Source organism: Myodes glareolus, chromosome 7, assembly GCF_982192425.1.
Source record: "Myodes glareolus chromosome 7, mMyoGla1.1, whole genome shotgun sequence".
Lineage (NCBI taxonomy): Eukaryota > Metazoa > Chordata > Mammalia > Rodentia > Cricetidae > Myodes > Myodes glareolus.
In genome coordinates this window covers 6,419,377-6,445,826 of record NC_142032.1, presented here as the reverse complement: position 1 = coordinate 6,445,826, position 26,450 = coordinate 6,419,377, and the positions used below count along the sequence as shown (strand labels likewise).

Here is a 26,450-nt window from a genome sequence, read left to right as displayed (position 1 = left end):
ATCTTCCTAGGGTTGCTGTGAGATTAGATGAGATGCTGAAAACCTCTTAGAGCATGGCGGCCACTTGGCAGGTGCTCTGTAATGTTCTCCATGGTGGGCCCTGATTACAGAAGGCCTCTGTGAGCCTCTGAACTGAAGCTGAGGAACTTACTGAGGACCATCGATCGCTGCCTTGGAGATGTACTTTGAGCATCATTAGCCCTTTGAAGTAGCAGATAAGCAGAATGTCATAGAATTCCAGCAGTCAGTTAAGAGAGCCCTGCTGGGAGAGGGTTTTAGGGTACTTTGCCCCTTCCTTTCCATATCACAGTTGAGGACAAACTTCAGTGCCAACTCTACCATGTGGGAAGCTAAAGTTCAGCCTAACATTCCTATCTCTATGACACGTCTACCAGCTACTCGGTGAACTCTGGGTCGTGACATTCCAGCTCCCCTTTTCCTGGTTCATCATTGCTAAGCTGACATAGGTTGTTTCATCTACTGCACTGGTGTTTGCTCTTGGGCTATTCTGGCCAACTCGGACAAGCAGTCAGACAGCCTAATATCTTTCCTATCTATGAGTTCCATATCTCTACATCTCTCGTCAATACAGGCATCTTGTGTATACATCGTCCTCCCCCTCCTCCTCTCCTCTTTCCTCTTCTTCCTACCTCCCCATCCTTCTGTGCGGGGACTCAGACCCAGAGCCTTGCACATCCCAGGGAGCTCTTGCCGTTGGACTTCCTCCCCAGCCCACATCTTCCCTTTCCCATAGTCCACCACTCATATTTGCTCTTGCCTAAACTTGAGGGAACCATTATTTTGGGAATATTCTACAATCTGAACCAAAAATGTATTCTAAAACCGAGACTCCAAAAGCTTAAGAAGACGCTTCTAGATTCAGAGCCCAGAATATTATTAAAGGAAGAAATTTCAGTTTTCCTTTATGACTTATTAGATTCAATATTGTATAGAATCTTGAAATACCCTTTATTATAAATTATTTTATTTTTTGATGTAGTGCTGATAGTGAATAAAATTTTAAAATAGCAATTGATACCATGGCAGACTTTTAAAGGACAATAGGAGTGGAAATTTTTATAAACAAATAAATTAATTAATTAAAAAAAAGGACAATAGGGAAATCACTGGATGCTACAAAATACCCTAAAGTTATTTAAGAAATACGTGCGCCTTCCTTCCCTACACTACCAGGGCCTAATCTCCAAGGTACAGGACCTCAGGCGGTGGCATGTTCTATTTTACTTTCTTGTTCAGGCAAAGTGCAGCTTCTATCCAGCTGATTTCAAGAACCAAATCATTATTTATTCATTCTTAGGGTCTGACTCCCACCCCTCACTACTGGTTTTGGATGTTTGAAGGGCTTGTTGACACTCACACCTCACAGATATGAAGTGGCAGCCTGGAAGAGTTTCAGATTAGGAAGTGCTGTATGAACATGCCTGCCTTACCCTGTTTTCAGGCCATTGGAAAAGCTGGTGTCTATCTGTGAAGTACTCCCAGCCCCTAGCCTAACAGGTAGTATAGTTGCTCCCAGGCTGTGTTACAGGATTCTGGAATGTTCGTGTCTGAGATTCCAGAACTATGGTATATTGAAAGTGTGTTTTCTTTGTCCCTAAGAAAAGGGAGAGAAGGTATACAAAGCCCACCAGAGCATCATGTGGAGGCGTGTGTCAGAAACAAGGCTATTGGTTAGACACCACACATCTCAAGAACCTTGCTTGTGAATGGCCTAAAAGAATGAAGGTTTGTACACTTTAGGGGGCTGCTGGTGGCCCGATTGATTAAAAAAAATCAATATATGCTAAAGAATATAGCTGCGGGCAGTATGAAGAAACCTGTCAAACACACCAGAGATAGTGATTCATCAAGAGATTGTGTGGGGGCTGGGGGTACAGCTCAGTGGGAAAATCACTTGCTTTCTCAGATCCACAGCAGACACAAATCTGCCAGGAGGACATGGAGACCTGCCTATCATCCCAGCTCTTGGGAGACTGACGGGGGATTTCCAGATAAGCAAGCTGAGTAGTTGGACAAGTCAGAGAGCTCTGGGTTCAAGTGAGAGACCCTGCCCCACTCTATAAGTTGGAGAGCAACCAAGCTTGTGGCTTCCACATGTGTGTATACATACACCTGCAAACACACTCAACAGGGACACTATCACATGAGCACGTATGAAATATTTTATTTTATTTTGATTTTGGTTTTGATTTTTGGAGAGAGAAAGATGGTGCATTAGGAACCTCTGGGCTTTACACCATAAGTCAGTACAGCACCTTTTGGCATCTCCAGTGCCCCTGAGAGTAAAGTCAAGGTCACTATGTCACTGATGGCTCATTCATACTCACACTCCACTCACTTGGGTTGTCCATTTTGACTCTGCTTGACTTTGAGTTAGATCTGTGGAAGGGATGTGAACAATCAGTCGCAGGACCTCCTAATCAGCAACATCTTTGTCTGGGACTCAGCCAGCTGGCCAGGTTCTCCAAAAACACCAGTTCAAGTCTGGGTCAAACTTGATCATAACCAAAGCTACCCCTAATACTACCCTTGTAGGTCAAACTTGATCATAACCAGGGCCATTTCTAATGCAATCCCTGAAATATTTCTGTTTCTGATTCTATTGAAGTCAGGGTAGATGTTTAATGCAAACATTCATCTAGGGTGTCTTCAGAACAATAGCACCCATATTACCAGACACTGACATTAATGCAGATTTCCAGGCCCCAGATCCTGCTTACTGAATCAAAAGCATGGCATGGGCCCAGACAACTATGTTGTAACATTCCCTCTGGGGGACTGTGACATTTACTAAAGTTTGGAAACCACAGTTTAGCTTGGCGCATCTCACTCTCTGGAGAGTGGGCATCGGCAGGTGTTCAGGCAGTAGTTTGCTGACCAGCATACCTCGGCACTGGTCCAGCCCAGTAGCACTGACGCCCGAAGGTCTCATCAGATCATTCTCTTCAGAGCCTCTCAGAAGCCCTTTTTCTTCCTGGTACTAAGGAAGGGCGAAGGCCCTTTCAGGGACAGATGACCTTTGAGGTCTTTGCCTCTGAGACCTGAATGAGCATTTGGTCTGAGAAGAGCCTATGTTGTTAGCATGCTAACCACCGCACATGAATTGAGCCGGAAGTGGTGCTGGCGCCTCTCTTTGATATTGAACACCTGACCAGGTACCTTAACAAAATAAACCTTGCTCCGCATTCCTAAAGGGCTGCTACACAGAAAGCGCCCGAGCATTGCAGGTTCACTGGGGGCATAGATCAGTGAGGCAGCATCGCAGAGGGCCGAAGCGTGCAATGCGGAGCCGTGGCCCTGCCTCAGGCCTGGGCTGGCTACTGCCTGGTTCTAAGATTTTTAGTACCTTCTTGACAAGGGTTCATTGGCCTCACCTGAGTAGAGGTTGGGCCGGTTCTGCAGATCCTCTGTTTTTAATCTCTCTGGGTTCTTTCTGATTAGTGCGATATCTTTGCAGGCTTAAGGAACAGCACGGCCATGAGCATCTTCCACTTGGATAGACAGAGCTGTGAGGCAACAGCCACATTGCTGCTTCCAGGGCCTTTCCAGGGCTGAGGAGGACAGGCTGCGCCCGAGAACCTGCTCTCTCTGAAGCCACCACACTTGGCTTTGTCTTTTGGTTCACATTCCAGACTTCAGGCCAGCTCTGCTTGTTTGTTGGCCTTGGAATATCCAGGATTATCCTGGCTTTCCTAGGAAACTCATCTCCAAACACAAACTTACTCTGCCTAGAACTTGAAGCCATAGCCTGAGTCAGTGCAAGTGACTCCCCCCGCCCCCATCCTGTCACCCTAAAACGAAGGTGCACTTTCTCTGCCTTATTATTCCAGTCTGGCCTATTTTTGTTTCAGTCCCAAAGATGGGGGCAAAGAAAAAATTCACATGCAAAGCCCCTATTCATTGCCTACTCCTTCCCCCGAAGTCTGAGCTTTATGACAGTTTCACCCCGCTCAATAGCACTTTCTGAGTCAATTGCTCTTTGTTTCTTTCCCTCTTAAATCCATTGCCTAACAATCTCTTGTTTAACCTTTTGCCAAATTCTCCACTTCTGTCAGAGGTGACTAAAAGTGTTTGAGCAGGTAACTTCTACCTTTGCACCTCTATTGCAACAGGTCCAAAGGTTCTAGAAGAGCTGGCAGGACACTCTCAGGACAGGATCCAGTGACTTCAGATGTGCCCAGTCCCAGAGCGTGGAAAGTCAGAGGTGGCTTGAATGTGGTGCTGAACCAACAAGCCAGCTGCAAGAGGAGCCATTCCTCGACCCAGCAACTGTGACTGTTCTCACAAGGTGAGCTGCCTTCTCTGGTCTAGGGGAGTAGAGGGCTGTGGGGGGCAGTGGGATGCATATACATCCTCAACCTGCTTCAAGTTCTTTCATAACATGAGTGGTAATCTCAGCCGATTTGTGTGGGAGGCAAAGAAAGAAATCGATTGGGAAGGGAAACATTTGAGCCACTTGAGTTCTCGAGGGGAGAGAGAGAGAGAGAGAGAGAGAGAGAGAGAGAGAGAGAGAGAGGATTGGAAGAGAATATTGTCACTTTTAAAAAGGCATAAAGCTTTTGAAAGTTAAAGACTGAGTCAGGATGTAGGTTTCCTTCATCTACCATTCAGAAATTCTTAGTTAAAGGTGCCTCTTAACAGCTGGTGGTTGAGACTCCTATTGGAAGGGAGGGGGTAGCAGGGATGCTATTAGGGGCTGGCAAGCATCCTACAGATATGATATGTGTTGGCTCAGGGGGGCATCTACTACTAGGGAAGCAGCACTAGCCTCATATTTTCGCTACATCTCTGAGTTGTTGAACCGTGTGGCTTGGCTTTAGATAAGACATGGTTGTCAGTCTCTCCATGGTCTGCCCCAGTCATCCAAGACAGAAGTCTTGGGTGATGTCAGAATCCTCCCATTAAAATCTTTGGATTAAAATCTTGCTGAACTTAACATTCAGTTCTAGAGGAGACCAATAGCCACAATATTAGTTGGTCTCCTCTGAACCTGCAGCGGCTAAGAAGGGCCTTAGAGAGATGCTGGGGGCAACCCAGGCCCTGAGGCTTGGCATCCACTCTGCCATCTAATGGTCTCCTCTGAAGAAAATTGTTTTAGGGGAAGCTCTGAAACTAAACAAAAGCCAGAGGCACCTCCTTCTATCCTTCCGAAGAGGACAGACCTGCTGTTCTCTGAGATATGGCTCCATTTTCCTGGCCTTTCCAGCAGGAGTGGGTGCTCTCTGCAGAGAGAAGGAATCCATTAAGGTAGCTGGTACTCTCAGGAAGAGCCAGGCTCATCTTGAACCTCTTGCTGATCCTTTTTGGAGGGATGTAGGCTAGGAAAGTGCTGTGTAATTCTGCCTGTCTGTAGTGTTGCTGCTGGGTGGGAGGGCAGAACCTGTCATTCTAGAACGGGATCTCCTCCGTACCCCTGGGAGACCAGACAAAGGGTGATCAAATAAGCCAATCACGAGCCCCGGGAAATGCCGAGGTGTGAGAGGGGTCACACACAATTTTACGTTAAACTTGGCTGACTGGGAGGCCGATCTGGTGTGTCAGAGGAAAAAGAGCCACGTCAATTTAATGGCTCGCTGCCCCAGTGGTTCCTGGCTTATTTTGTTTCTTCTGTTGTCTCTGTGAGGAACGCCTGTGTTCCTGAGTCGGCAGCTCTGGGGAAGGGGAGAGGGGCTACGGGAAGCCAGTTGTGTTGAGACTGACCCAAGGGCGGAGGTCCCTCTAGCTGGACTTTCCTGTCCTGCAAACGCAGCGGGGAACAACGTCACCTCCGTCTCACTGGCAGTGAATCCAGGGGCACCTCAACTCGGTTTCATTTGGATTTTCGTCTTAGGAGAGCTCGTGGGTCCAGCGGGAGCAGGTGGACTGTGTGGATGCAAGGTGGCTTTTGTTTCAGCCCTTAGGGGCTGGGGCTGAAGGCTTAAAAAAAAAAAAAAAAACAGCCGGGGTAGCTCTGGCTGCCTGGCTCCCTCCTCCTGGTCAGAAGCGCTTCCACTTTCAGTTGTGAAAGAGGAAAAAAAAAAAAAACCAAACCAGGAAGTGAAGTCCCCAGCACCAGTATGTCAGAAAGCCCGGCTATGGCCTGGCTGGGACAGCTCAGGGCAGGGCAGAAGGGGGGACACTAGCCAGTCTGCCTGCCTGTCTGCCTGCCTGCTTGCCTGCCTGCATGGACGCTCTGAAGCCACCCTGCCCCTGGAGAAGCCCGGGCTGAGGAAGGAAGGATAGGGGCTCTCCTGCCAGCCAGAAGCCGGATCCAGGAAGCCCCACTCAGAAGCTCCCAGGCATTCGGCCCCTCACAGGGTAAGGGATCTGGAGCCGGGTGTGATCCAAGGGCGGGCTCCGGGGTTTGTGGCAGAGGCATCCCGGTCCCCCTCCTCCCTGCCCAGCTTCAGGAAGCTGCTTGCAATTCACGGGCTCGCTGTGCCCCACGTGTGCGCCATGCTCTTTCTGTCCCGGGGGTGGGGGTGGGGGCTTCCAGGGCTACCTGCGCTCCGTGCACCGGGAGGTGAGGGAAAGGAGGAAGGGACAATGGGAGGGGATTTTCTCCGTCTCTTTTCCGAGGAGGATTACGGCGACCGTTTTTTTTTCTTCTTCTTCCGGGCCTGCGCACGTGGCATGGCTCCCTGGGGTGGGCTGGGGGTTTAACCTTGATTTTCACTGGACTTTAACCCCCTCTGATGGTAGGAACTGAGGAATGAAAGTGAGGAGATGCAGAAATTGAGTGGCTCCAGAATGAAGTCAGGTCTGTTTTCAGGGCTATAAGCACGGGCTAGATCTAAGATGCTCCTGAGAGGCATTGAGGGAGTGAGCATGGACAAGGGGCTCCATGGCTGGGTTTTGATACCCCATGTGATATAATACTCCCCGCTGCCCCCCTTTGACAGTCTAGTCTGAATGGCAGGATTGAATCCAAGATGCTCTTGAAGGGCTTTGAGGAAGTGAGCGTGGAGAAGGGGCTCCATGGCTGGGTTTTGATACCCCATGTGGTATAACACACCTCCCCCCTCCCCACCTCCCTTCAGTCTAGTCTGAATGGCAGGACTGAATCTAAACTTTGTACTTAAAGTGGATGGGTGCCCTGTAAGAGGCAGGGTCTAAATAAAAGAAAGCATTGGTCAGGTTGGGAAGCTGGAGATGGAAGCCATGGACTCTGAGCCTGCCCTCTATGTCCACGGAGCAGCTGTCTCGGGGAACTTTCAGATTCCCCTTGGAAGAAGCACAGTGTAAAAGTGTGCGAGCATCACTCATGTGCCTGTCTCAGCTGGCGAAAGGCACAAAAGCCTAAATAAAGCAACAGCTGTAAATGCAGGCAGGCGGAGAGCAGGTAACACAGGCAGGTGAAGTCTCTGTATCTAATGGGATCTTGGTCATGGGAACACTAGAAAAATTTGCTGCACATATAACCCAGAAAAGCATAATAAATTTAATTTTTGTAAAACTGCTGTCCAGACCAAACCAAGTTTCAGCCAGGCATTCTGGCTTAAGGTGATGTCTCTTTGTTTTTCCGAAACCGACTTTCCCTGTAGTCTAGACTGAGCTGGGAACTCCTTACGTAGAGAAGGCTGGTGATCCGCCTGCCTCAAGTGTCTAAGTGCTGGGATCATAGGTGTGTGCCACCACACTGAGCTATGTGACACTTCCTGAGGGCACAGACACATTCCACAAGATCAGTGTGCCTCTTTGCTCCTCAGAGCTCCATTACGGGAGGCTGCAGGTCCTAGGAGGGGGACACTATGAAAGAACAGAGAACTCAGTTGCGTACCAACACACATAGCAGATATTATATTTGGTCAAGGCAGTCTTTTGAGGTGGATGGCTTCACTCTTTGCTGGTTAAGAGAATAGCATCAGAGAAGTGCAGCTGCTTCCCCAAGGCCACAGAACAAGCAGGCTGTCAATTGTATTGGAACTGTAGTCAGTCTGATGCTGTCAAAAGTAAAATATTGACAATTTTATTTTGAAAACTTGTTCTTCGTTCGCTTGTAGGTTAACCTTCCTTTGAATAGCCTAAAAGTTTAACCTTTAACTTTTAAAAGATTTTCATGTGTGACACTCTTGATACCAAGTATTGAGTTTATATGGTCAGCCCCTAGTTGAGATTTTTCTGGAACCATGAATATTACTGCTGCCATCATCGGGGAAGCACGATGCTTAGAGTTCTATGGATCCGTTTCTTTTGATTCTAAACAGAAACCCATGGGACAGGGTTAAAAGTGAGACTTTGAAAGACACTCAGATCGTGGATGGTTGGGCCTGGAACCTGAACTTGGGCTCATTTAGTTCCGAGGGTATTATGTACTTTAACACTGATGAGTCGGGCTTAATGCGTAGGCCAAAGAATAAGAGCCTGGAAGAGAGTTCATCTTTAGCAAACCTTCCCATCTCAAATCCGTGGAGACAGGATGTAGACAGACTAGTTGGGGCTGGGGGAAGGAGTGAGGGGTGAGTGGTTCACAAGTACGGGGGTTCCTTTTTGGGAAGATGAAAATGGTTTGGCATTAAATAGAAGTATTGATGGCATAGCATTGTGGGTATGCTAGAGGGTCCATTTAAGGAAGTTTAAGTTTTAAAAAGTGAATTCACCTTAAAAAAAGAAAAAGAAGAGGAAGAAGCATCTTCTATCTTCCAGGCAGATGAGCTCCCAGTCCCAGATTTGGCATCATTTTTATAAAGCAGGAGTGTATTGCTTGCCTGCTATGTCTCATACTCGTGCCTAGCAGATGCAGTGCCTCTTGGCTGGGTGCAGCCAGAGGTGACTGTTGAGTCTGGCAGCACTCTGCAAGTGTGGTGTGGTCCCAGCAGTGACCTCAGCCTTCACAGCTCACGCCGCAATTCTGTGGTCGGTACTTCTGGGTCTGTCATGATGAGATACAGTCTCTCAGCAACCCTTCCCGCAGGCACAGGGCAGGATTCCTCCTAGCTTCCCCATTCTCGGGAAGTGCATAAATAAATGACTTCATAGGGTTTGGAAGGTCAGCCAGTCCGTGAAGTACTACTACAGATCTCTGGGTCTTCCTGGGTCACGCTACTCTAAGACAGGGGTTTGTGAGTGGCTAGTGGGAGGACTTGAAGGGGGTGGGGCTGGGTCAGAGATAGCCCTGTCTCCTCCAATTAGAAGTGCTGCCTTTAAATAGGAACAAGGACTTGTTAAGACGTCCGTCTGCAGGAGGAACCAAGATGACCACTGTGTCTTTTGGGACAGTGCATAACAGATGATGTGATCGGAGAAAGGCTGTGAAAATGGGGGCAAGAAAAGAGAAACTCGTTTTGTTGGTGTGCATCCAGACACGCTACACATGTGTGCAGGGGTGTGTAGATGTGTGTACGTGCACCTGGTGCCAGAGGCCAACCTTTGGAATTCTTCCGCAGCTTCTTGCTGGATTCATTGTGAGGCAGAGGCTCTTATCGGCCTGGAACTCAACAAGTAGACTAAGTTAGTCCCAGAAATCTACTGTCTCCACCTTTCTGGAACTGGGACAATAAACACATGCCACCACACCGGACCTCTGCTTTTTCAGACCTGGGGTCTGAGAACCTAACTCAGGTCCTCAGATTTGTGCAGCAAGAACTGTACTGACTGAACCATACCCCAGCCCTGACAAGAGCTTTTCTCCCTCAGGACGTGCCTCGTGCCCACCAGTGCACCCGGTACCACAGCACTTCTGCTGTGTGCTGTTGAAAGCGTGGGTTTGCAGGGATGTTGAGTAACTGTTCCCGGGTCTGCTCATCTCGGAAATGAGAGATCTGATGTTCCAGAGTCAGCAAAGCAATGACCTTGGAGGTTTGCCTCTGGACGGGGCAGCCCTGGCGGTCAGGCTTACTGCCTCCACTCCAGATCTGGTGATGCTTGACCATTGGTCTAGCCAGGTAGTGTGAGACCTGACTCTGCAGGGAACCCAGGCAGGAAGGTCTCTTTCACAACCGCCTGCTTGCATCACCTCCTCTTTATCTCGAAGGAATGATGAGGACCAAGCACTTTGTCCGTTCTATCATTTTACAGACCCTCTTATCAAACCTGGGAAACCTGTGGTACTGGCTTTGCTCTCCGCGTTCTCTCAAAACTCACTGGTCAGCAAGAAGCTGGGGCTGCCCTTTGGGGGTGTTCACCCATGTATGAGAAGTTTTTCCCGTAGGAAGGGGCCTTTGGACTGTGATTCCTTTGAAGCATAATAGTACCTCAAGGTTAGTTTTATCAACCTGAGTGCCGGGGGTGGGGTGGGATTTGTCACTTCCTGTCACCACCCTGTGGGTGGCTCCACAAATATCCTAAGGGACTGAGTTAATAGGCTGTTGGGATTTGAATCAGCGAGGGGTGTCCTATTAAGTACCACTTGACTGCACTGGCCTAGGCCTGTGGCCACTGCCACCATACCCCCAGTGACTGTGTCCGACTCTAGGGGGTGCAGTGTTTGTGCTGCACACCCTTCACTGTCTCACTGATTTCTCTTGAGCCTTTCTCTTTCCTTAACTAAAAACGAACCTTCCACCTCCATCAGTATACCACTTCCCAGGGGTCACAGAGAGTGGAAGGAGGAAGGATAGTGGGCATGAATGTGAGCAAGAAGACCTTAGATGCGCATGGAAATGCCCTCACAAACCCAGTTGTGATGTACAATCAATGTTATTTAAAAGCAACCCTTCCCTCTTTTCCCTCCTCTACCTTTCCACTCTCATCTCCAGCCCCCCTGGGCCTCCCCTTCCCTCCCCTCCCCTCCCTTCCCTTCCGTTTAGGTCCATCCAACCTACAGTGATGGGATGTATTCAGGAAGGTGGCTGATAAGACACAGACAAGAGCTGAGAAAGATGCTCTGCTGGGTTTGATGACAGCAGGTTTGGTTGGAAGCAGAATGTGTGGGAGTGTCTTTCTGTCTGTGGTCTTCACTGGTTGGATCTCCATCTTCGATGGACCCCAGAGAAGAGACTGTTAGCAGGAAGGCATGTGCTCAAGGACCACACCTCTGGGCCTGTAATGATCCGAAGGGCTGTCTAGCTGCTCCTGTGCCCCAGGCCTGCTCTCCCTCGGACGCACATGCTCATTTCACACCGTTGTTTCTTTCATGTAGTGGAGACCTGTAATGCTGCCAAGGGAGGAGCTATGTATTCTAATGTTCTTAACCAACACTGGGCGTACTACTGGGCCCGCCGGCCCAAGGTCTTGGTTTGCCTTCTCTTCCCTTTTCTCTTTTCTTCTGTTCTGCTCTTTTTTTCTCTTTTCATCTTCCTCTTGTTCTTTTCTGTTTTGCTGGGGTCTTTTGGTTTTGGCTTTATTTTATTTTGGCATTATGTTTTTGAGATAGGCTCCTGTGTATTGTAGGCTGGCCCCAAACTCACAGGATAGCAGAGGATGTCCTTGAATCTGACCTTCAGCATCCTGGGGTGACAGGGGTGTGATGCTACCCCTGGTTTATTTGATGCTGGGGATCAATCCCAGGGCTCTGTGCAGGCTGGCCCCGACTCTGCCAGCTTGCTCTGTTCTCAGCTCCCCTCACCTTTTCCAAAGAGAGTATGGAAATAAAAGGGCCACGGGGAAATTAAACACATTGTTCACCACACATACTTTTGTCTGGCCCAAACAGCCAACATTTGGACACACCCCAACAGAGCACATGATCTCCCCCAGAAAATGGCTTCACTCGCTCAGTAATTCCAAGTGCATTTCCTTCGTGCTGAGTATCTTTGCTGCCTGGATGTAGTGGGTCTAAATATCTGAGGGCACACATAATATGCTCGGATCTCTGCCTTGGTCTCATTTACATTGGGCAGCTATTACCCTTCCTGGTGTGAGTCCCAGCCATGGTATTCCCAAGGAAGATCAAGTAGACTCCAGTCCAGGCAGACACTGTGGTTCTTCTGAGACTGAATTCTGCAGTGAGTGTCCTTCAACAGATTCCCCCCCGCCCCCCGTTGTCCTTCTTCAAGCCTGTGCCAGTGACGAGCAAAAGAAAGAGGTGACACAGTCTGAGGGTGGGGGTTCCCGCTTTACCTTGGGGTCTGTGCTGGTGTACTGGGATCTAAAGGCTAGGACGGCCTTCATATGTGGTGCTCAGGGCACATCCCAGAGGCGTTCACTGGGTCACAGAAGTCTCAACGAGAAGCAAACCAGAAGATGCCCGCAGCTCTCCCGGGTTCCAGGCCCTGTGTGTGCAATGGATCTTCTTCTGACAGCTCTTCTGATTCATTTACAATGTGCTTGCTTATGGGAGGTGTCTTACCTCTTTCAGCTATGGGACTCATCCTAGCAGTTGAGCTAAGAAGACAGAGGGCAGTGGGAGGTGCTTCTTACTTGGTTCTTGTTCTTACTCCACCCCCACCTTTAATCATTCAAACAATAGCGGTCAATCTTTCCATGCTTTGGAAAGCACTTCCCATACACTTCCTGGGTCTTTAATAGGGTTCCCTCTTATGATATTGTGATCCTGCTCTGCTCACTAATCTTTATGAAGAGCGCAAGATGCCGGTTGCCTGACTTCCTGAGGGACTGTGCGTGCATGTACCAGAGAGAGAGGAGAGAAGGAGAGAGAGAGAGAGAGAGAGAGAGAGAGAGAGAGAGAGAGAGAGGAGAGAGAGGAGAGGGAGAGAATAGAGAAAGGAGAGAGAGAGAAAGGGAGAGGGGGAGAGAGAGAGAGAGAGAGAGAGAGAGAGAAAGGGAGAGAGAGAGAAAGAGAGAGAGAGAGTTTCAGAACACCCGGGAGGAGCAGGTCTGTGCCCGATCACGTGGCTGATGTGAGGTGGTGGCCTGAGAGCCCAGGTGAGGCTGAGTGGCTGGGAAGTTACCTACTGGCTCAGCGTCAGGATCTCACAGCCTTCCTTAGCTACCTGGAGTAGATGTCGAAAGTTGCATATTCATGGCTCCTTTGGCACTGTGACTCAGACTCCACCTTTGTTCTGGATTCTTATCTGCTGGGGTGCTGAATGGAACCGTTTCCACCCTCAGAGCCGCGGTGCAGGCTGGCTTGCTCAGGGGCCGAGACATATTTACACACTGGAAGCTCTGGCAAAGGCCCCTGTGGAATGCTGTTTCGTGAGGAGAGACCAGCACAGAGGGAAACAAGGCTGGGAGGCGGTGGTGGGGTTCCCAGGTGTGTTCGCAGATGCTGTACTGAACTGGGGGCGGGACATTCCACACCAGCCGCCTGAGTCAGAGGCAGGATAATAGCTGTGTATATTAGCTTGGAGATAAAACAAAATATGCATTTCAGATTAAGCAATATGTACCATCAAACATTTCCTTCCCAGTTAGAGCCTCCCTAGCCAAAACTCAGCCCTTCTTGTAGAGCCCAGTCTCTTTTGCCTCTGCTGTTTCACCTTAGTGTTCCACCACGCCATATTGATTGTCACATTCTCCAATGAATGACGATCCCACTTAGCAAGGCACAGTAGCCTGTGCCTTTTTTGTTTGTTTGTCTTGTTTTCTTTTTGTTTTTGTTTTTTGGGTTTTTTTTTCTTTTTTTTTGAGACGGGGTTATAGCAGCCTTGGCTGTCCTGGGAACTTGCTCTATAGACCAGGCTGGCCTAGAACTCACAAAAGATCCACCTGCCTCTGCTTCCAGAGTGCTGGAGTTAAAGGTGTGTGCCACCAACACCTGGCTGGACTGAGCTTGTAATCTTCGCTCTCAGAAGGCTGAAGCAGAATTGTGAGCTTACGGCTAGCCTGGGCTAGATGATGAGACCTTTTCTCAGCACCCCCCACAAAATATCAATCTTTGCGGATGGAACTTCACAGCTGCACCTCAGGATCCATAATGATTACCTGATTTGTTTTTGCGTCCTTTTAAAGTCTCTGGTTGAATGGTTAGGAAGCTAAGACTTTCCGGGAAAATCTACTAATTATTCCCCCTCCACCTGTCTTTCCTGGGAAGAGTGTCCCGCCCTTCAGAAGCACCAGTCCCTAAGCAGATACACAGTTACCGTATCACATGCACTTTAGAGAGCAGTCGATGCTGGAGCTGCTCTCAGACCAACACATTGCAATCTGTGTGCTCACCAAGACGTCCATTGCGGAGAAGTGCTAGCGCTAGGTTACCAACCTAAACGGCTCGACATCTCTGGGCCTTTGTGTTTGAAACAATTCTCTAGCTTTAATGATGTTGACTGTAATAGCAAAGAGTGGATGGGCATAGCTCTAACCATCTACACAGACATTTGTTTAGTCCTTAAAGCACATCACCAGCCTGATTAGGGAGATACTGTTGCCGTTTTATAGACAAAAGTCATGGAGAGGATTTAAGCTCACTGCTGACTCCCGTCCAAATCCTCAGGCTGTACTTCCTACAATGTTTCTAATGCCCTTTGTTGAGCTGATGGTAGAATCACTGGGGCCGAGGGCAAACATTTAAACTGCAGCAGAGGGCAACTCCCCCTCTTAAGAGGTTGTGCCAAATTTATATTCCACACGTAACACTGCATGCTGTACTCCATTTCTGCTGATTTAACAGGGAATGGGGAAGACAGGCGGGCACTTTTAAGTTTGTATTTTTTGAAAAAAGGTAACTGAAGTTGAATGTCTTGTCCTCAATCTAAGGACTCTATTTTCCCACACACGTGCAGCTGATATTCCTGCCCTTGATTCATTGGGTTAGATTGTGTCTCTCTCTGGCTTCTGAGTGTTCAGTGCAGGGAATTAGTTCTTGGCCTATGTACGGTATTTGATGCTTTCCTCATGGTCCTTTCCAGTGAGACACTCATTTTTAAAAGTTTTGGGTAATTGAGCTTGTCATTGTTTCTATTTCTGGATTTCAGTTTACACATTCGTCTTTCCCACCAACATTTTAAACTATGTTTCTGGAATATTCTCTCCCAGATGTTCTTACGCTTTTCATTGTGTATATTTGAAGACGTTGATCCATCTCCAACTTACTTTACTGGAGTAAATCAATAATCAGCTTTATATGTTTTCCCTCTAAGTGGCTACCCTGTTATCCCAGTGTATTTACTGTAAGTAAAGAGAATCTATTTTGATCTTAACTACTAGTTGGTATATGTTTATAATGCCTACTGAGTGTGTTTCATGCATATTTTACTAAATACATGTGTATACTCAGTAGCTACTCGAAAACTTTCATATGTCACTAGTGAAATTCAAATGTGATAATGTTTGCCCAGTTTAATTATTTTTCAGAACTTTTTTGACTCTCCTTGTGATTTTTATTTTTCTGGGTGTTTTTACAAGATAGGATCAGGTTACCTGGAAAATCATGTTGGTTTTAGAGTTACGACAGAAGCATCGATTCGAGGAGACGAATCTCACCTGTTTCAGGCATGCTCTTCCCTGCACTCACACATGCCACCCCCATGTATGGAGGCCAGGTGATAGTTTCTGGGAGCCAGCTCTCTCCTCCCATTGTGGGGTTAGCAGGGGTTGCCTGCAACTTGTTGGCCTTCAAGGGAGCACCATTACCCTTGAGCCATTCCGCCAGCCCTCAACATTTACATTTTCCCTGTAATGGTGTCTTTTCCATGATTTTTAAGTTAGTTATTTATATGAAGTATGGGAAGCTTTGACTTCCTTGTGTGCTGAGTTTTTCCTAGCCACCTTACTGGATTGTGTCAGCAATTAAAAAGTAAAAAAGTACTAACTGCCCCTATTTCCTAAGAAGGTTTTTTTCTTTTTCTCCTTTCCTCTCGGTTTTTTTTTTTCATTCTGACTGCTCCCCTCACCCATCCTCCTCTCCCAGTCCCTCTCCTGCACCCCCAACCCCCTCCTCTCTGTCTTCATTCAGGAAAGGGCAGGTATCAATAAAACATGGCATATCAAGTTGCAGTAAGACTAAGCACCTCCCCATATATTAAGGCTGGGCAAGGTGACCCAGTATGAGAAGCAGGATCTCAAAAGTCAGTAAAAGAGTCAGAAACAGCTCCTATTCCTGATGTTACGATCTCCTCTCCGCTTTTGTTTTGTTTGAGATAGTGTATCACTATATTGACAGGGCTGGTCTCCAACTCCTGGACTCAGATATTCTTTCTGATTCTGCTTTATGAGAATAAATGATCATCTTTTGTCCTTTAGTGAAAACTGATGCCACACTTTGTGTGTCTGTTGTATGTGTATGTACCTGGTCATGTATGTGCATGTATGGGCATCCCCATGGGTGCATGTAGAGGCCAACAAGTGTCTTCTATCTTTCCACCTTGTTTCTTTTTTTGAAATAGTGCCTCTCACTGAAACTAGACCTTACCAATTCAGCTAGATTGTGGTCAGTCAGCCCCCAGGAGCCTCCACTCCCTGCTTCTTCAACTCTGAGATTACAGGCATGTGCAACCTGTTTTTTGTTTGTTTGTTTTTCCTTGAGACAACATCCTCCCTTGCCTGGAAAAAGAGCACACACCTAACTGACCTTCATTGCACAGTAGTGAAGAGGCTACCCCATTCTTCCAGGTATACTAATGATCCTATTGGCTTGCAATGCCCCTTTGACCTTTGGCTATTGCTTTTCCTGGCCATACAGGCTCTGTGGTTGATAACTGAGGAGGGGTCCTCCTAAGTTTAAGGCTGAATTAGAAATGGGAAGCCCAGACCAGAGCTTTCCTACTCAGCATCCTAATGACACCTCGGGAATCCTGGGAGTTTTAGACATGTGACATTGTCTCTAGGAGACAAAAAGCACACCAAAGTATGAAATAATCTGTTAACTAATGGGTGTGAGGACTTGGGAGATCCTACCACAGGAGAAGTCCATCTATGCAGCAAGAAAACAGAGAAACCAATTAAGTCTAAATGAGCCTGGCCACTTTCTAGAAGGCAGTTTTTTTTTTTAAATTAAGATTTATAGTTGCTGACTTAGATGTCATTATTGCATGGGAAATAATTAGTTCTCCAGGAATAGAAAACAAAAAAATCCTGCCTTATCATCTCTAGTTCCTCCAAGTAACATAGTGACTGTTGGCTAGCCTTCCTACAGATGTGAAAAACACAGTCTCTTCAGTCCAGTCCTCTGAGCCTGGTTTGATGTGTATTATAGACCCACCCTTTCCACCGTCTTCCATCTATAATTCAGTATTTTACCAAAATATTGATGTGAGAGGGTGTGTGTGCTCACGTGTGTGAAAGCCAGAAGACAACCTTGGGTGTGTGTGTGTGTGTGTGCACGTGCGTGTGCGTGTGTGTGTGTGTGTGTGCACCTGTGTGAAAGCCAGAAGACAACCTCAGGTGTCATTCCTCGAGCACCATCTACCTTGTTTCTTTTTTTGTTTCACTTTTTTCCATCAGGAAGAAGAGTTGAAGTGCAGACTTTCAGCATAGAGTTAAGGGAAAGACTTAAATGAAGGAATACCAAGTACTGGAAGTACTGGGTTCTCATAGGAGATTGTCCCCCTGAGCCACTGGGTTTGATCTGTCTGTCTGTCCCTCTAGGGATCTGTCTGTCTATCTCTCTAAGGATCTATCTATCTATCTATCTATCTATCTATCTATCTATCTACCTACCTACCTACCTACCTACCTATCTGTCTCTCTAGGGATCTAGCTAGCTAGCTAGCTTTTTATTATTATTATTATTATTATTATTATTATTATTATTATTATTAAGGGCATGTGCCACCATGGCCCTGCTTTATCTATTTTTGAGACCCAGTCCTTCACCAACCTTAAACTCACCGACTAGGGTTGACTGGCTTGCCCATGAACTGCAGAGATCTACCAGTCTCTCCTTTTGCCTTTTTGATACTAAGATACAGTCATGCCTACCTTATTTTTTTAATGTAGGGTCTGGGATTTGACTCAGGCCCTCATGCTTGTATAGCAAGTACTGTACCAACCCAGCTGTCCCTCCAGCCCAGCTGCTGTAAAAACAAGACAAGTGTCTCACTACACAGTCCAGGCATGTCTGGAACGTATAACCCCCTTGTCCTGGTTTTCTGAATGCTTGGATTATTACAGCTGTATGCCACGGTGACTGACTTTTCTGTGGTCTAAGATCTGAGAAAGTGGGTTAACCGAAATGATTTAGAACAGATTATCCTTAACTGGAAGACTAGCTAGTTATTCAGCTTAGAGTTTACCAAAAGCTCAGTACGGTGTAGACGCAGGAGGCACAGCAGGAATGAAACCAAGCCCCTGCTTGTCGAAGGAGGTTATCTCAGGAGGACGGTGGGTAACAGGGCTGGGCCTGTCTCACGTGGTGACCAGCACTAGAAGGAAGGGTGGCCTGGGCTCAAGAGGAGAAGCAGTGTTAAACAGGGCAAGCAGGGGGGTGGCTGAGGTGACTCCAGACCCATGAGCAGTGCACAGTCCTGTCAGAGCTGGGAAGAGCAGCCGGCAATGAGATGAGCGAGTGCATAGGCTAACCAATGTGAAGGAAGGTTCTGGACAGTGTAGAGTGGAACAAAGACACTCTTAAAAATTCAGATCATTATGATGGCCTTATGCATGTGTATGTGTGTGTTTATCTGTGAGGGAATGTCATGTGTGTGCAGGCATCTGTGGAGGCCAGAAGAGGGCATCAGATCCTTGAGGCTGGAGTTACAGGGAGTTGCAAGCCCTTGCCACACTGTAGGTGCTAAGAAACAAACTCTGGGTATCCACAAGAACAGGTTTCTTAACCACTGAGCCATCTCTCCAGACCCCCCCCCAAATACAGTCTATTATTTGTTTAATTTTAAAAATGATTTTGTGCTGCTAAGACTCTTACCCAGACCTCTACACAAAAATAAAATATATTAAACGAAAGAGGCTATCAAGGGGGTGGGGGGTTACCCTATAGAGTCACCCCAGAAGCTTGAGTGACAGTGTAGAGAAGGGTTCACACTCGGGACTTAAGAACTTCATTCAAACACAGTGAAACTTAATGAATAAGTAAACCTCACTGGATGAGGATGCCATGGTTACCATGCTAACTCTTAGACTGGACAAACACTCCCAGGCGTGCTCAAATGAACCAGGGGAAAGCCACCCCGCCCCCTTGTCCTGGGTCCTATGTGCAACAAACTGCACTTGGGGTCCAGTCCCCTCAGGAATCCCCCGCAAGCACTGGTGCGGTGGCATTTGCTCTTTGCTTTACTGCCACGCCTTTGTGGGAAGAAATTCGGGAGAAGTGTGATCATATTAACAGAAAAGGAAAGAGGTGTGTCCTGCTGCGCCTGGAGTTTCAGTTCCAGGCTGGAGAGAGAGAGAGAGAGAGAGAGAGAGAACGGCCATTTGTCAGGGCCCTTGCCTACTGTGCTGTAAGCCACTCCTCCCCACCCCTCCGCGCCCACTGGGTTCGTCTGGGACGTTGTGAAACACACTCCTGCTGCTCCTCACAAGCTTCCTGGGCCAATGCCTCCGAGGTTAACGCCGCTCTATTTTCAGCTTTGGATTTTGCCCTCTGTGGGGTCAGGGCAACATTTAAGAGGAGACATGTTCTTATTGATCTCGTTTAAGCTCCCCACTCATTAAAACTGAGGTTTTATGATATCTTAGTCTTCTGGGTTATCTAAGGAGGAAAAATTTACCAACCCAGTGACTCTGGGTCCATGTGACTATGTGGTAACAATTAGCTGTGATTGACAGCATCTGCCCCTCTTGAGACAAGTCAAGGATTCCCAGTCTCCTTTCTCCCAGTGGTTTACCTACAGGCCCTTGGCCCTCCCTCCCCTTTCCACCCTTACCCCACCCCACCACCACTGGTCAGAAACTTTACCTTTCGACCATACTTTGAAGACAGTGTTTGTAAGTCTCCCATTTAAGGTCAGCTTGCCATTAAGAAGAGATGGCAACATTCTCAGCACCCCAAGCCTGTCCCCACAGTTGAAGGAGGTCAGGTAAGGACTTGGGACAGAGGGAGAAAGCCCAAGTGATAAGATTCAGCTTGGCTAACAGCAGTGCCCGAGGCCCACAAGAAGACTGGGGGGCAGGTGGGGGGCAAGCACCAAGTAGATTTCTTATTGGCTCTGCTACATGCTGCCAAAGCCACAGTTTTCCCAGGGTCACCTCCCTTTCATCCTGTGTTGGAATGGCTGTCCTAAAAATGGTGACCTACCTGGCTGCTCTGACACACTTTTGATTCCTGGAGTTGCACATGGCTGTACAAGCCCAGGCAGAGATGGATTTCTAAGCCCCAGCTGTCAGAACCCTGCCAGGGAATCATAATAGTTTCTTATTGTTTCACAACTCAGCTAGCTGATCTCTGGCTCCTGTTTCTCTTTGATTTGATTTTCTGCCCCGACTTCAATGTAGAGAACACAGAGCTTGAGGACCGCTGCTTGGCCTCTGGGCACTGGTTTTCCTCCAGAGAATGGAGAGAAACCACTCCACAGTCAGGCAACGGACCGACCCATGAGGACAATGACCCAGAATTCTCTCTTGCATTTGTTCTTGCCCCCACCCCAAGTTTTATGACTTTTCATGGACTAGAATGAAGAGTCGCCTTCGTTGATGAAGGTTCCAGATGCAACTGCCTTAAAAACTCTAAAAATAGCTAAGACCATGATCTGATAAAACTTCCTGGGCTTGTTTCGCCCCTTTGATTTCAAGTAGGATCAACTTGGCCTGGAGTCTGAAATGGTGCTCTGCCATGCGCTGCGGTCAAGTTGGAAGGATGCAGATCTGGGACTTCCTGTGCTGTGATCTGTAAGGCCCCAGATATTTGATCTTGAGTCCTGAGCCTAGAAACGATAAGAAAACAACAAGGTATACGCGTCTAGCTCTTCCTAGAGAAAGCACAGTGAAAACCAGGGAGGGATTTGGAAAAGCCGCTGCACCCTTAGAAGCTTCTGTGTTGTCGTTTGTGAAACGGTGCTTCGTGGCCTTAGTGTCCACCCCACCTTGGCTCAGGGCTAGGCATAGTCAGTATCGGCTACTATTAGCCTAACCACGTCTGAGAGTTATGAGGGGACGGACATAAGGATGGCTCCCTTACGGGGATGCTCTTAGGACTTTTTAGTAGCTGGGAGCAGAATGTGGCTGGAAATGGTAGGGAAAGCTGGGTTGCTTCAGTCCCTTTAAGAGCCTTTCCTGGCCCAAATTCTTATCCGTCCATCGTGTGTTGAGTACATTCTGGACAGCCTTTTTCTGTACTTCAAATGTTTATCTCAGGGGAAAAATGCTTCCTCGGGGCTTCTGAGATGGGGGAAGGGTGGGATGCTGGACACAGGAGGTTGTACTGCCGTTAATTTTGGTGACCTTCTTGGTGCTTCAAAACAGAAAGTAGCAGACAGAGCCTATCTGGCCAGCAGGAAATGTCTTTCGTGCACAATGATTGACTTGCGAGACCCGTGACGTCACCTCTGCAGAGGTTCCTTCTGTTTAGTGTGTGCCAAGGGAAGTCCAGACAGAAGAGCTGGACTCTGCCTGAGCAGGGAAAGCTGTCTGGCGCACTCTACCCTGCTAGCATATACTGGGTGCCAAGGCGGCCTTCTAGGCTCTTTGGGCCACAAATAGAGAGGCAGTTGGTTCTCACAGTTGGGAAATGATTAACTTGTCTTCTTTGATCCTTTTTGCCTTGTGTGAGGACGGTCAAGTGGCCAGGGTGGAGAACGCTTCCATTATTTTCGACATTGCTAAGGTAAACAGTGCCAGAAATCCTAGAGAGGCCTAGCTCTATTTGTAGAGTCTGAGTGTGAGTGTGTGTGTGTGAGTGTGTGTGTGTGTGTGAGAGAGAGTGTGTGTGTGTCTGTGTGTACATGTGTGTACCTCTGTAAACAGAACTATTGAGTAAAGAAAAATACGCCCACTTCCTTTAACTTTTTCTTTCTTTCTCTTTTTTTAAGGTCTGAATTTCCTGTTGCTGTTCACAAAGATGCTTTTTATTTTTAACTTCTTGTTTTCCCCACTTCCGACTCCGGCCCTGATCTGCCTCCTGACGTTTGGAACGGCCATCTTCCTGTGGCTGATCAACAGGCCTCAGCCGGTCTTACCTCTCCTTGACCTGGACAACCAGTCTGTGGGGATTGAGGTAATGTTCCCACCATCTTCAACTTGTCAGCTTGACTGAACTCAAACTGCAATTCAAAACCTGGCCTTAGCACATGAGTGGGAAGAATGTGAGAAAGTGAACCTCCACTCTTCAAATGTAAATTTCTTCTTTTAGCAAATTCCCTTGAAACAAAATTTTAAAGAGTACTAGAGCCTTAAGGTGACAGTGGTCTAGATCACGGGTTCAAACTACTCCCTTTCTTTGCAGATGGGAAGCTGAGGATAGTACTCAAATCTTTAGATGGATCAATTATTCATAAAGGGCAGTTTATATATATGTCCTATGAAGCCTAAAATATTTACTGTAACTGTTTGGAGAGACACTTTGCTAGGACCAGCTGCATGGAAACATTCAGGGTCTGGGAACGGTAGAGAAGTTGTTTTCTTGAGTTCTAAGTTTCCGTTAATCTTCAACACTGGTGGAAGTTGAACCAGGCTCATTCCTCTGTCTTTCACACGAATGCTCAGCTCCCTCCTGCCCTCTGAGAGAAAGTTCCAAGGATGTCTTCTCTAGCTTTTCTTCCTTCGCCCCCGAAGGGTGGCACCATCCATTTTCATCCTATTCCCCTTCAGAGTAAAAAGAATCCTTCTCCACGGCCAGGTGGCCCCTCCTGCCCTTTTCACAATCTTCCTTCCCCTGCCCCATTTATAATGGATTTGACACTTCTATCTTGAAACACCTCCATCTTCTTAATACCCTTCAGTGAAGCACCTCTTTATGCCCAGGGAAGTCAACCTCGGTCATCTAGGTTCCTCCCTCTCTTCTTAGCAGGGTCTGCTTCTCACCTTTTGATTTCCCCTACAGCAAGGACACCTCTGTAAGGAGAAGGCACAATTTTTGTAGGTTTTAGGGGTCGTATGTGTCTGTTACAACCACTTCATGCTGTGATAAACTGAAAGCAGCAGCAACATGTAAATAAATGAGCAGCTGGACCGTGTTCAATAAAACTTTATTCATAAAACAAAGGCAGGCCAGATTCAGACAGTTGCCTGCCAACTCTGAGAAGGCATCTGTTTTTGCTAGTGAAATGCTCAGTGGATGGAGATGCTTGTTCAGCAAGCTGGTGGCCTGAGCTCATCCCGTGAAAGGATGCCCCCATACATGTGCCATGGAACGCACACCTAGACATTATTCCAACAAAATACTTGTATCCATGTGCTCATGTGTACACACGCACACACACACACAAATACATGTACTCACATGTACACATGCAAACACACACACAAATACATGTACTCACATGTATATGCTCACATGCATATATGTGATATATGACCATACTGTAACTTTGAGGTTTAGGACATTGGCTGAGGGACTGCTGAGACACTCATCAGGGAGAGGTGTTTACTCACTGAGTTCAATCCCCTGGGGCCTGAATTGAAAAAAAAAAAAAAAAAGGAAAAGAGAAGGAAAAAGAAAGAAAAAGGAAGGAGGGAACTGAAAGGAGGAATGGCCGTGGGGAAACCGGAAGTGTGCAGGCTGGAGCTGATAGATGTATGTGAGATGGGTGCCAGGCCGGTGCCCTGGGAGGGTGTAGCAGGGTCTAGGAGCCGGAGAGACACCAATACGCATGACACAGACAAGGGGAAAAATCACTGGAACATGTGGAGGGGAGAAGAAGCAGAAAAGATGGACCCTAGAATTTGGGTCCAGTTTTGATGGATGGTAGGAACCAGCAGAAACAAATGATCCTTAGTCGGGTCAACAGCTTGGTTTAGGGAGGCCAAAGTCCTCAGAAGGGAGCTCATATATGCCAGTCCTGGGTTTTGGTGCCAGATGGATGAAATAAAAATAAAGGAGGATATATCTGCTCCTAGGTATGGTGAAGATTTATTGTAGACAAAAGGGAGAGCATAGCCAGAGGCGGGGACATCTGGGGGAATCCAGAGTGAGCATGACCCTAGCCAGTCACGTGAGGACAGGGGAGAGAAGAGAGGGGAGAGGACAGAAGGGAGAGCCAGAGAAGAGCTGAGGGGGTGGGGAAGGCAGGGGAGTAGGGGTAAAGGGTACACAAAAAGGACTCAGTAACCAAACTGTCTGGATTGTATAGGGAAGAACAGCCCAGCTTCTTGGCTGGAGAAGTTTAGGGTAGAGACCAGGTTATGCCAACCATACCATGTGACACCGAAGGATGTTGGGAGTACCTGTGGCCAGGTCTGATTTGATATGTTAAACAGGCACTTTACCCATTTGTCCCAGGTTTGAGACCTAGCAGGGCCCACATCAGGTAGAAAGTGAGAACCTACTCCAAGTTGCCTTCTGAACTCCACAGTGTGCTATGGTACACATGCCAACATATATACACATGCTTGCAATAAATAAATAAAACATTAATTTTTTTCATTGTCTGAGCTTGGAAGGAAGGACTCATGGGGGCTGTGCCGGGCCCCCATGGAGAACTATCATTGTTGGAAGCAGCTGTTGTATTGAACTTGGTATATTCAATGATGTAGCCACTGGCAAGTTCCCCACAACCCACTGGATTGTTCTTCATTCATACTCAAGTGGACTCTGTCATGTCCAAAGGAAACTCCAATTTCCCAGACTCCAAAAGGCAATCTTGGACTATAGGAGACTTGTGAAACCAGTTCCCTTCTGCCAAAGGCCTGACTTTTCCTTAGCACTGGCAGAAGGGACAGATGGTTATCTGCGATGCCTGTTAGCATGCCAAAGCCCATGCTGGTCTCCAGGCTCCCTCACTGTCCAAAGTGTTGCTGGGCTCTCAGTCCTCCTTAGCCTAAGCTTCCTCCAGCTCACAGGCTCCCATTCCCCCATGTTCCTTCTAACTCTACTTCTCCTGTATATTCCCTGTGTCTCTCTCCTCTCCATAAACCACCTCCTCTCATGGCCAGCTCCAGTCTGCTAGCCAAGTTCATCTGCTTCTTTCTCTCTCTGCTCTGGACTCCTCTCTCTCTCTCTCTCTCTCTCTCTCTCTCTCTCTCTCTCTCTCTCTCTTATCTACAATAAAACTTTTCACCTTAACCTTACCACGGTACAGATTCCCAGCCCCTATGAAAGTGGGAGGGGGGATTGTTGGGAGAAGGAAAGACATGGGAGTGGGAAGGGCCAGAGAGGGTGAGGGCGCATACATGTATGAAAGTTTCAATAAACAAATTTAATTTGAAAAGTTGACTGAAGAAGGAAATATCCTTGTGACTTCAGAAGTCAGCAATCATGATATCTGCTGTAAAGTTTCAGAGAGAACAGAGAGGAGCCCATACTTTGCCTAAACTTGGTCCTGTGTCCTAGGGAGGAGCACGGAGGGGTGCATTCCAGAAGAACAATGACCTAATTCTTAATTACTTCTCCGATGTCACGACGGTGTATGAAATTTTCCAAAGAGGACTCGCTGTGTCTGGTAAGCCTGGCCTTGTCTGTATGAAACTCCAGCAGTCTCTGGGTCACCCTGCTCCTCCCTGTCTGCCTTCTAAACCTCCGGCGATGTGAAGGCTGTAGCCCACAGAGATCTACCGTGTACCTAGTGGCATAAAGCACCATATCAGAATGAGGGTGGCTGGAAGGCGTGCAGAACTCTGTTCTTCCACATCAGGTTTCAATGTACTCTGTACCAACACAAGAAGAAGCCTCCCCACCCAGGCATGGACCAATACTGTGTATGCAGGTGTTTGGAGGGGCTCACTACACATTGCCTTTGTTTCAGAACTTTTCATAATGTGTTTCCTGGCAGTCAATACACATAAACAACCCGAGCCAGGATTAACAGCTGAGATTTAGAAATGTTCTCAGCTCTTTCTTGATGTCTGCATCATGCTTTTGGTCCTGCTATCATGTTATCTCTGGGCCTTGGAAAAAAATCAAATAGGCTTTGTTAAGTTTATTTGGAACAAATGAAGTCTTAATAATGTCTCATGTGGTTGAAGCCAGGGCTAGGTACCCTATGTTTCCTTTCTGAACTGCCTGTCTTATCTCTCTCTCTCTCTCTCTCTCTCTCTCTCTCTCTCTCTCCCTCTCTCCTCTCCTCTCCTCTCCTCTCCTTTCATGAGCAGCATTTTGCTCAGCATCAGTCTTCCTGTGTGACAGTTATCTCTCCCCCCTTGCCGTGTATCAATGACCAAGGCAGACGTGCAGGAGGAGGTTTCCTGTCCCTACCTCCTGCTCCCTAATAAGTATCCAACAGCTACTTCCCAAATAACTGACTCAGCATTTCTACAGCATTTCCCCCTTTTTGTCTAATTAAAAGGGAAGGTTTTAACTTTAACATAGTAAAATTATATACAACAAAAACAGTTATCAAGTAAGAATTACAGTTACACTATCCAATCTATTTTCATTTTTGCAAAATTAGGGAAAATACTATTATCTATCTTACCTTTTTGAGGCTAAAGTTTTATATCAAATTTAGATTTTATCATAACTAAGGAAAACTATAACTGTCTAGTCTTCAACTCCATCAAAGATCCCAGAAGGGTATAATGTTACCTAATGTCAGGACCTCAGGCTGTCTAGACAATGATCCTAAGTCCCTTTATGCAATCTTAGGGTATCCAACTCTGGCCTACAGGCCTAGTATATCTTACAG

The 26,450-nt window shown here is 47.3% G+C and overlaps 1 protein-coding gene across 4 annotated transcripts in view; it reads left to right on the top strand.

The window, feature by feature from the left end:
- Positions 1-4,153: 4,153 nt before the first annotated feature.
- The window catches only part of Acsl5 (acyl-CoA synthetase long chain family member 5), a 49,963-nt gene continuing 27,666 nt past the window's right edge, over positions 4,154-26,450 (top strand). For 2 of the 4 annotated variants that reach the window (XM_048423298.3, XM_048423296.3), the window contains exons 1-3: positions 4,154-4,309; positions 21,702-21,886; positions 25,160-25,268. In XM_048423298.3, the coding sequence (XP_048279255.3) occupies positions 21,731-21,886; positions 25,160-25,268 (265 nt within the window). In that variant the 5' untranslated portion in view covers positions 4,154-4,309; positions 21,702-21,730. Of the gene's footprint in view, positions 4,310-5,820; positions 6,319-21,349; positions 21,497-21,701; positions 21,887-25,159; positions 25,269-26,450 lie in introns of those variants that run through there. The other 2 variants (XM_048423297.3, XM_085694103.2) reach the window with 2 other exon arrangements.